The 11,277-nt window shown below is 41.9% G+C and overlaps 1 protein-coding gene across 1 annotated transcript in view; it reads left to right on the plus strand.

The window, feature by feature from the left end:
• The window catches only part of LOC133352818 (HEAT repeat-containing protein 5B-like), a 51,279-nt gene extending 44,343 nt beyond the window's left edge, over positions 1-6,936 (plus strand). Inside the window, 8 exon segments of the mRNA XM_061568739.1 lie at positions 122-249; positions 1,267-1,414; positions 1,888-2,160; positions 3,204-3,428; positions 4,784-4,836; positions 4,838-4,927; positions 5,700-5,913; positions 6,456-6,936. Coding sequence (XP_061424723.1) covers positions 122-249; positions 1,267-1,414; positions 1,888-2,160; positions 3,204-3,428; positions 4,784-4,836; positions 4,838-4,927; positions 5,700-5,913; positions 6,456-6,769 — 1,445 coding nt within the window. The 3' untranslated portion in view covers positions 6,770-6,936.
• The last annotated feature ends 4,341 nt before the right edge of the window (positions 6,937-11,277 follow it).

Here is an 11,277-nt window from a genome sequence, read left to right on the forward strand (position 1 = left end):
TGTGCAAAGTTTGTGTGTATTGGACGAAAGAGTGTATAACCCTATCCATTGTAATACATTTCTTACGATCATTCCTGATCATAAAATTGTTTCAGTTTAATTTTATTGCCGCTTTTTTCAGGTATAAGCATAGAATTTCTGTGTTCACCAAGAGTGGAAGAACCAATTGAATGTGTCACAGAATGTTTGGAAGCTCTCAAAACTTTGCTGGACTCGCCTTGGCCACGAACTAAAATTGGCAATGATCAGGTAATTGTGGTGCTAAAAGTGTCTGCACAATACAGTCATTACATCAAATACAACTTTTTCACTGGGAATACTGCCTCTTCATAGATAAGTTGGCCTCCGAGTGAAAGGGTATGAAATATACTGTAATTTATCAGTGAGGGTGGTTTTATATAATTTAGTTCAGAACTTATAAATGTTGTAGCACCCCGTCATATCTTCTCATACAACTATGCCATCGGATCGTTTTCTTACACATGGCTGAAATTGTAACCAAGTGGTTCGGGATAATACTGTGTCCAAGAATGAGTTTGGCACCGCTGAGATCCAGGGACTAAATTACAGACAGCCCCCACCCCCCTTATTGAACCAAATTGTTTGGTGATGCTGCTGCTGCATTGACAATAATGCACAAGCACAATTAAAAAAAACGCAACGTGGTGCTATTGACGAATGTGCTGAGTTCTTCATTTAACCAAGTTGTGTGTAATGATTTTCCGTAGACAAGGGATGGCTTCAGTGTTGGGGCATTGGATAGATAAGGACTGATGATGATGATGAGAGGCATATACATGCAGGCAAACGTGTGAAACAGGTCTACTGGCTATTGCCACCATAATTAAATTGTTACAGTCTGCTCATTGTTGACCCAGTCCATTCTGCACTCTCAAAAATCATTAGACCTGAATGAGGCTGATATTAACCTACACTGGAAACCTACATCACCACAACTTGCCCTTCATGGTCCAGTCAAAGCTTACAAAATCAATGTATTACTTCCATAATAGTTTGGTAATCTCTTATTAATGTAGGTCTCCTATAAAAAAAAATTAGTTTTGCAAAACATCATTGCAGTGCCTAAATAAGTAATACATTTATCTGATCTATAAAGTTAACTGTCAGATACAAGGCATCTGATCTGTATAGATGCAGCGGGGGGCCAAGGTGATATGTGGTGGTGGTGATGATGAGGCCATTAACCCCCCGCCACCTCAATCTTCGTGTTGTGCCCACCGTGTTGGGTTTTTATTTTGTGTTCAGATGCTGGCTGTGGAGCTGCTGAATGTGCTGCACAGACTGCTGCTCACACGCGACGTGCCGGTGGTGCAGCTGGCTGTAGTTGACGTTGTCACGCAAACAATCCGCGCCACCCTTGAGCATATCAAGGAAAAACGAAGAAGTGCTGAAGGTGAGCTGTGTGTATGTTTGTTTTTATTTGAACGAACTCAATGTTGTTAATGCGGATTATAGTAATTTACATTGTCCTGTGTTTTTTAAGAAATAATCTGGTGGGGATTTTTTTTTTTTACAGTTTAAATAGCATCAGTAACTGCATTCTTATATTAGCAATTATGTATGTTGTTCACTTAATGTTGATGGTTTGATGATGATGATAATAATGAGTCACATTGCAAATGGAGATGTTTCCTGGTAAACGCAGACATTAGAATCCGTGATTAGTATGCCCCATATAAATGTGGATAAGAGCAATCCCACTGTGTCTGAGTGGAACTAAACATAAACAAGTAGTAGTCATGCGACGTGATATTAAGACAAAACATTTGGAAGGCCGATGGCGTTCAGGAATAGATTTGAGGTTGGTGCAACAGTAAAGTATATATTTGTTCTTAACGTTGTCGGGGGGGTGTTGTTGTTTTACAGTCGATGATGGAGCCGCAGAGAAGGAGACCCTCCCAGAGTTTGGGGAGGGAGAGGAGACCGGGGAGCTTGTCCCCGGGAAGTCGTTGGTTTTTGCCGCACTAGAGTTGTGCTTGTGCATTCTGGTGCGGCAGCTCCCGAGGCTAAACCCGAAGCTCCTGCTTGCAACTAGCGAGGCTGTTGTCAAGCCCCAACTCTTGTCTCAACATGGAGCAAAGCTTGTGTCTGCAGCATTGCACATCTTAGCAGAGCTTCCATTATTGTGTTCCCCAGCAGGTACAATTATATTACATCAAATTTTATAACTATGAAAAGATTTAACTGAATGCTTGAATTATAAATTGGACAATGCTACCATAATCCATCACCATATTGGTATGATGCATCGTATGCATGCAGTGTGACATTGATGTCCCGTAACGTTATTGATAATCAAGCGGCAAACCCTTCCCACTCGCGGGTTTCACTTTTGCGTGAAATTTATTGAGGTCCAGTTTGCCAATTGCGCCCCCTCTCCACCACTCCCTGAGGAGATGGCTCGACCATTTGCAATTGATTGCGAGATTCCTGTACGCATCGTCACTGCACTGCTCGCGACGATGCTGCTACCTCGGAAGACCATACACGGCGCTGTCTTATCCTGCATCTTGTCTGCCAAGCAGCCTATCGCGGGACCCAGGCCACCGCCACGCGGTGTTCCCAGCCTCCAGTGAGGAGGCAGTGATGTTCCGCCAGACGATTTTCTTTCTGTAGTGTACATTACTGTACACGGATACATGTACAGTAATGTTTTCATTCGATTCATTTACCGTACAAGTTATATTTATTGCTAGATATTATTAATATTTTATGTTCAAAATACTTTCTGTTTAATGTTTGGATCAACGTAGGGAAAACATTTAAAACAAAAGGAGGGTGGTGGGTGGGTGTTGTATTACGAATCGTGAACCAAACCCTAATTTTACCATCTGCCTTTGAGTTTGTGGATTGTGGATTTGCCGATTGTAGCTATTTTCAAGAATGTAACCAGACACATAATGGGAATAGGTGTGCTGCATGTAATGTGTGGTGAATCGTACATTTTACAAAATGATATCATGCAGGTTATATATATGACGTGCAAAATGTATAATTGTGGCACCCCCACACATTCTTGAGTTGGGTAGTTAGTTTAAGATTCAAGTACATTTCTGTTGTTTGGTAATGTTAATGGTTGTGATGTGTTCCCGGCGCGGGCCACTTAATGAATTACCCGGTCTCCGAGTAGTTGCGAAGTGTAACTGCATAACACAGGTGTGACTGGCTCGTTTGTGTTACAGGAAGTGTGTCGGTGTTGCCCACGCTGCTGTTCCTGATCACCGGAGTTCTCCAGGAGACCGCGTACAGCACAGCAGATGGACAAATTTCCCTTCCAGTCGGTGCAACTCTGCAGGCACTGCGAGCGCTCATCACGTCTCCACTTTCTCAGATGGAGAAGACCAACCTTCAGTGGACCAATCTTTTGCGTAGTGCTCTGGCAACAGTCCTCGATTTTTCGAAACCAGGTCTGTCGGCAATTTACGTGATACGCTTTAATTTTAACATGTCTATTCAATTACACACTTTGATATACCTTGAAAACACTGCTGTAGCCATCAACTACGTCAGAACATAAACAAGCTGATGTGCACATCTCCTTCATGAATGGAAAATTAAAGACACAAACCACAGTGCTAATGTGGACATGCAATCCAATGTATGGACCGCACAGTAAACCACTACTTTGCGTTCATTTAATGGAGGAGGAATAGCAAAACTGCACGAACTGAATTTGCGTGCAGAACTGCTATTTTTGCTGGGTCAATAAGCACTAAAAGCACATGATATCACTGTTCACAATTGTGGTTTAAATTTGGTGTTGGAGTATTTTAGGAAATAATTTGCGGTCAAAATTCAAAGCAATATTTTTTACTTGTTCACCTCCAAAAACCATTGTTTTTTTTGGATAATAATACAAATGTTTTATTTTACTTGGAACATTATGACCATGAATGTGGGGTCAAATTTCAAAATGTAATTATTTTTACGAGGTGATCACGACCCTAACAAGTAAAAAAGATCTCGTGGAAAATAGTTTTTCTTTTTTACAAGCTTGTATATGGTGTCAAAAGTAAGAAAACATTTAAAATCATTATTTGAATAAGGCCACCTCAAAAATGCTTCCGAAAAAGTTTTTTGGCTATAGATTGAGACATGTTTTTGTTGTCAATCACTCAGTGTCATTCACTCAGTCACATATGTTTGTATTCCAGCCCTTTGAAAGCAGGATTGGTAGATGAGACATGTAATCTTGTGTGGAATGCACTAAGAAATTAACTAAATATCCCAATTGAATACTAAATTTGCTTTTCCTGAGAAATTAAACGGTTGGTTTCCTGTTCTTTTTAATAGTGCAGGCAGTCTCCGATTTACGACGGTCCGATTTACATGAATCCACATTTACGACGTTTACATAATACCACCATGGATAACGATTTACTTCGTAGAAACTTTATTTCCGACATCTTCCGACATTTCAACAGTCAGTCTGGCGTCCGTTATGTGGCATGGAGCTTTTGTTATTTTCAGGTGTGTTTGTGGATGTGTACCTATTAAAGCCGGTTAAATATCTGATGAAAGAAAAAAAACACATCGGCAAAGCGAAGCTTCCACTGTGTCTACCGTCTATGGAAAAATGGGGTTTGATTTAGGATGATGAGGTTTTCAGGAACGCATTGCAATGACCATAAAAGCAGAGGACTGCCTGCAGTGTTTATTCTCCACTCACATGATCCGTCGCCTTGGCTTCCCGATGTAACCAAATTTGTTTATTGCTCTGCAATTCTGTTTTGATATTCGACCGCAACTTATCGCTGCGCAGGTGCAAATGTGGACGAAGTGAGCGTGCTCGCGGCCCTCGCCGTCTTCCTGCTGTCAGGCAAGCCCCGACGTCCTTGCTGTGCGCAGCCTACAGCTACCGTGCATCGAACGATTCGTAGCAGCTGTCAAATCTAAGGACCCCAAGGTACATGACCCGGGCCACTCTTGTAAAGGAGACTATGCTTGCCTCTCCAGTTCTCCCCTGCTTACAGTAAAAAATTAACACTCTTAGCTACGTTGGTCACATTTTTCGTGATTTTTAGGTTGTATTGGAAGTCTCATTAAATTTTGTTGAGATAATTTCTATAAAATGCACCATCCCAAGATAATCCAAATTCCATTCAAACGTTACATTTGGCAATTATACAAATTAAAATTATAGTGATTATACACGTTCAAACACATGCTATCAAATTGTATTTCATTAAAAATTATAAAACAGCAATATAAAAAGAGCAAACCATTTTTTATTTTGCATATCTATCGAATGTGTGGCCCATTTTTAAACAAATTTGAATATGAATGCATTTATGAACATGCCCACAATATTCTTGCGTCTCATTATTATTACCATGCCACTTATAATGAATGCATGTTGCGCCAAATGTCACAGAGAGACATTTCTGGCATAGTCACAAAATAAAAAGTGACAGTTTTCTTTGCACACAGAATCAGTCATTACCTAAACGTGTCTGCTTTGTTTACTAAATTACATTGGGACTGTACTAGCACTTGTCATGAATATCAACGTTTTTATATATTTAGTTTTACATTAATTGTTTTCTGGTATAATTTGGTAATTCTTAATCTTGAAAATACTATTCATACAGTGCAACAACAAAAAACTTTCCTCGATTAAAATTGAAAGTATTATTAACGAAGTCCTTCTACTACTAATAATTTTCTCTTTTAATCAGGTGCAATTTAAGTGCTGCCAAATACTAGTGTCAGTGTTTCAGCACCAGAATCGGGCACTAGCAGTGCCGTACATCCACGCAATTGCACCGCTGCTGGTTGAACAACTCCAAAAGGTGGAACACAACAAGCCAGAGACTGCAGCCGAGTTGCAGGCTGTTCAGGAAGGCGTGCGTGTCCTCGCTACGTTGGTGGCAGTCGCCGAGGACCAGAAACGTACGTTAAACTTTTTTTGCCTTCGTATTCAACAAAAATTGTCTTAGAGGTATTGTTGTTGTCAGTCTGTCTCTGCAAGTGAGTACATTTCATCACATATGGTCCAGGAGAGGCTCATTGTAAGGGTATGAATCCAGAGGTCTTTGGGAGTCAACTTGACCTTTGTATGACCTTATGTAAAAACCTATGATTGCCAGCTCATCACAATATGCGGTGTGCTGCTTGTTGGATAAAATACACGATTGCAATTTGCGCAATGACGCTGCGTATGCAGTACTTCAAGGGCAACCTCTCCTACACTTGGACACTTCATCTTTTAAACGTAGCAATATTGGACAAGCTCCGATTATTCATTTTTATTTATTTACAGATCAATGGGAGCAGCTGATGGTGACATTTGAGCATTCGCAGAAAAATCATGCACACTTTGACTACATCCCTCATCTGATAACTCCTATTCATGTTTCTTGTTTACGCTGTATTAACGTATATAATGTTGCTGGTGTACCATTTCTGACAGTTTTTTCTGCCTATCACCGCAGGAGTTCAGCTGCTGGCCCTACTGGTGCCCATCCTGATCCGTTATCTTGTGGATGAGAACGCCCTTTCCGTGACTCCACTGGTCTCCTGCCAGCTTCACGAATTTGCTCTGCAGAACCTCATGCATATTGGTCCACTGTATCCAAGCGCATTCAAGCTTGTCATGGGTGCTTCAGCCGAGTTGAAGGCAAGGTTGGAGGCTGCTATTAAAGCGAACCAGGCCAGTGTGAAGTCAAAGATGTCAGTGAGGGAGTCGAGAGTTACGACCCCATCAGCTCCTTCCATCACACTCAAAACCTCTTTTGGCAATTTTTAATTCTGCCCACATCCGATAATTATAAGCACACGCTGTAAGTTAGCAATAGATCCAACACAACATGTTTTTTTACATGATATCAACTGTCGATTAAAATGCAAGTAAATACTATAGACTAACAAATATTTGTGTGGTATGTCACCAAAATAAAAGCCAATAATTTTAAATTTGCATTCTTTTGTGTTATTCAGAAATGAGTGCTTCAGATATGAATAAGAAACGTGTTTAATTTTTTACGCATTCATAAGATGTAATATGGGTGTTCCTCGCAGTAACGCGTGATGATTGCGTTACTGAACAACAACAGTCAAATCGCGTTCTATGAAACATCTTTTCCCATAGACACAGCATAAGGAGGGGTTGCGTTACCGAAGAAAAGATATCGTTTAAAATCATTATTTTAGCCCTGGATTTACAAACACATATAAATGTTATACTTAATAATAATGTTATTAACATTACAAATATATTGAATGAGGGGTTTAATAACGAATAATATTGAAGATTTTAAAAAAAATATTACTACTTCAAAAGGATTAACTTCAGGACTTAGTGAATGTTTCCGTGGGCTATGTCCAGGCCGTGGCACGGGGCACTGACGCGGCGACGGCGTCAGAAATTTTTATTTTTTGTATCATTGAAATGATAATAGGTTTTCCCCCTTTTTTTCTGGCAACAAAACAGGTGTTAACATGTTAAAACACCAAATTGAAACCTTTTACAAGGAATCATGTCTGCAATAACCACAATGCTTGTGGTCAGAAAACAAACAAAAAACATACTCTGATAAGTTTTGCATTCTCTTTGGTTCTTTCGGTAAAGTCACGTAGATAGAACATTAATAGATCACAACGTTTCGATCGCTTCGCAAGCGACCGTCTTCAGGTGAGAGAGAAAGCTACTAAAACAAGGTCTTATATAGTCCTGAGATGGGCGCAGCCTCAGGGTAAGAGGGCAGGGCTAGAGATCGTCTCCCTGAGGCTGTGGAAGTGGCTATTGTATTGTGAGAAATTAGCATGTCAATGCACGAGCATAGTATGTCGCAGCATCGGTGCATGAGCGAGAAGAACATCCAGCCCGTCAATACAAAGACATCCAACCTAACAATGCAACTCAGAGAGTCAGCTAAAATCGCAGGAAGGATGGAAACATCACAGCAGGTTAAGACTTTACCTGGTTAATCACGTCCGTCCAATGATTGCTCAATTTGTACCCATCTCGGTTGAAGTTGTGTCTGTGTTTATATATCTGGATGGCTTCATGAATAAATCTCTGATGATAGCCAGTGGGTTTGCAGAGTACTTCATCTTGGAAAAATAAATTTCGTGTGTGCCCACAGCATTAAAACAATGATCAGCAATGCCAGAGGTATTGGTCCTGTTTTGATCAAGAAGAGACCTGATGGCTCGTTTGGACATTGTCTACAGGAAAGCCACTCACACGGATGCCTATCTAAAGCCTGACTCCCACCACCATCCAGCCCAGAATAATTCCCTCATCAAAACACTACACCATAGGGCCCATTGCATCTCCGACCAGCACCACCTCGCCAGTGAGCTGGAGCACGTACACCAAGCCCTCAGGATAAATGGAATTCTGACCGTACAATCCACAAAGCTGTCTCCCCAGCCATGGGGAGACAACCATCTGAGGACCTAATCAAAACCATCACCTTGCCATACATAGCAGGGGTTAACAAAAAATATTTCCAAAATCTTAAACAAACACAAGATCCAGGGTTCGTTTCAACAGTACACAAAATCCGTGATTTGATCCCATCCGTAAAGGATGTGATTCCTGACATGCAATATCCTGGTGTCTACAAACTAAGTTGTGGCTGCGGCAGCAGTTACATTGGGGAAACGAAACGACATGTCTCGGACCGTGTTCGCGAACACAAGGCAGATCTGAAGCACGGTAGGACCAATACCACTGCCGTTTCTGATAATTGTTTTAACGCTGTGGGCACACACGAAATTGATTTTTCCAAAACGAAGGTACTCTGCAAACCCACTGGCTATCATCAGAGATTTGTTCATGAAGCCATCCAGACCCATCTCAGGCCTATATAAAACCTTGTTTCAGTAGCTTTCTCTCTCTCACCTGAAGACGGTCGCTTGTGTTGTGATCGAAACGTCGTAATCTATTAATTTTCTATCTACTTTACTTTACCGAAAGAACCAAAGAGTATGGATTCCGGCAGTCACGGAAGCTTCAAATCAAAATATATGCATTGTTCTTAAAACTGATTGGTCCACACCAGAGCTTTTGACGTCCTCTGGTCTAACACCGTTTGAGACGAGGCTCAAAAGAAAGCTGTCTCTGGTGTGGACCAATCAGTTTCAAGGACAATGCATATATTATTAGAGTATGTTTTTTGTTTGCATTCTGACCACAAGCATTGTGGTTATACTGGTAGGAACCTCCTGGTTACACCAGCCCACGGGATTATTGTGTCCGTCCGTCCGTCGTGCATCCAAAAATGGGAGGGGTGGGGCTGGGTGGGGAGGGGGGGGTGGGGGGAGGGTGGGGAGGGGCTGGGTGGGGAGGATGGGGCTGGGTGGAGGGTGGGGCTGGGTGGGGAGGGGCCCTTATAAAACTCAACGTTTAACCTACTCACGCCGGCTTGTGCCCGCCCTCAGTCGGCAATATTTGCGGAATACACTACGCCGCCGTTGACCCTGGCCATTGACCGAGCAACCAAACGTTCCTACCAGCTCCCTCCGCAGGAATGTGTTTGCAGACATGATTCCTTGTAAAAGGTTTCAGTTTGGTGTTTAAACATCTTAACACCTGTTTTGTTGCCAGAATAAAGGGGAAACCCCTATTATCATATTTTGGTACTGGCAAAGGAGGTCCCATGATATATCATTGAAATGTTTTAGTATTTTTAATTAAATGTTAGTGTTTTTGTCTTTTGCTTGAGCGCGTAACTGAAATGCACCGCGTAAGTGTGAAGCGCGTCCCTGAAAGATGAACCGCGCAACTGCGAATTTGCGCTGTGAGGTGGGGGGGGACACATCACACAAGGGACGCCTGGAAATGCAAAGAATGTCAAAATGCAAACACCAATCATAATTGTTCAGTGCCAACCATCATAGTGAACTAAAATGCAATTTTCACATTCCACATTTAAAAACTTGCAAATAGTAAAACTTAGTTCGACTGTGTTGATAATTGCTTTGCTGTTAAGATTGTGGACATCTGTCAAAATCTTGCATACCCATTTAGCAAGGATCTTAGAATAATACTATAACGTGTAAAGCCCTGTGTTAATTCACTGCTGGATGAAGGCCTCCGAGGCCATTTCAGTGGCTGGTCAATGCGGGTCGATGAATGGCTGTCAGAGGGACCCAGGGGCATGAATCAGATCTCACTCGCCACTGATGTTAGCCAACGTCGGGAGTCAAACAGGGGTATACTGGTTTCATAGGGCAACGCACTATCCATTGTGCCGCCACTTCCGCCGCTGCAAGGATATTGTGTTATTCAATTTTTGAAAGCACAGCACTTTATTATAATTGTCGCAGCTTATCGTCAATGTCTAGTGCAGCTGCATGTAGAGATGCTGTGCAAATTCGGGACATGCGCATCAAGAGAATTTGAAGAAAGGGGGACTTTTGTTCTGGAGAGCGAAGGAACCGAATACGTTCATGCAAAGAGCAAAATGAGAGTGCGGTCAAATAAAGATGTAATCTGAAGCGGAGAAGGGGACGCTTTTGAACCTGAATGTGAACGCGGAACGAATCTGCGGTACGGACGGCCAGGCAGAGGGAATCCCAGACAACGCCAGCAGCAGCAGCAGCAGAGACGGAGCGACCCTCGTGAAGTGAAGCTTCACCCCAGGGGGTTTGAACATGAATAGATTGTGGGTCACAAGACATCAAAGAAACAGTTTGTAAATATTGTAATTTACAAGCTGTTTTGTAATACCCACGGGTTATCCAACCCCTCACGAAACTTTAACACGTAGCAAGCTTTTGCGACCAATGTCATCCATAATAGAGGTTTTTGGGTTAGATCGCGTAAATATAAATGTGTCGTCAAAACCCGACACAGCCAACAAGTCAGGGTAAGTCAGGGTTGTCACGTAAACAGAACATGCCAATTCGTCACTAGTACAGCACACCGATGTGTTGAAGAGCCAAGCCACAACATTTACAAACTGAGTACGACGTTTCGCCAGTAATTACAACTACCTTCAGGCATCAGGTGACAGCCAGATTTGTGGAGAAGTCTTACTGTGTCTATATTCTTTGGGTCTTTTGGTAAAGCCACGTAGATATGAAAATAATAAAATATTACAAATATTATCTTACTGTTTCGTTCCTGATATAAAGGCGTAGATGTGGTGACCACCTTCTGCACTCTTGCACAATGTGGGGAGGGATTACTGAGGCAAAGTACGTTATGCATGTACATTATGCGAGCCCTTTGAACGTGTCCTTCCTGTCTATTGTGTTTTTTAAAATAGCCCTACCAATGGTAATCACTATTCAAGTACGCTG

This window comes from Lethenteron reissneri, chromosome 41 (genome assembly GCF_015708825.2).
Source record: "Lethenteron reissneri isolate LAM-NWPU_2019-01 chromosome 41, ASM1570882v1, whole genome shotgun sequence".
In the NCBI taxonomy this organism is placed as follows: domain Eukaryota; kingdom Metazoa; phylum Chordata; class Hyperoartia; order Petromyzontiformes; family Petromyzontidae; genus Lethenteron; species Lethenteron reissneri.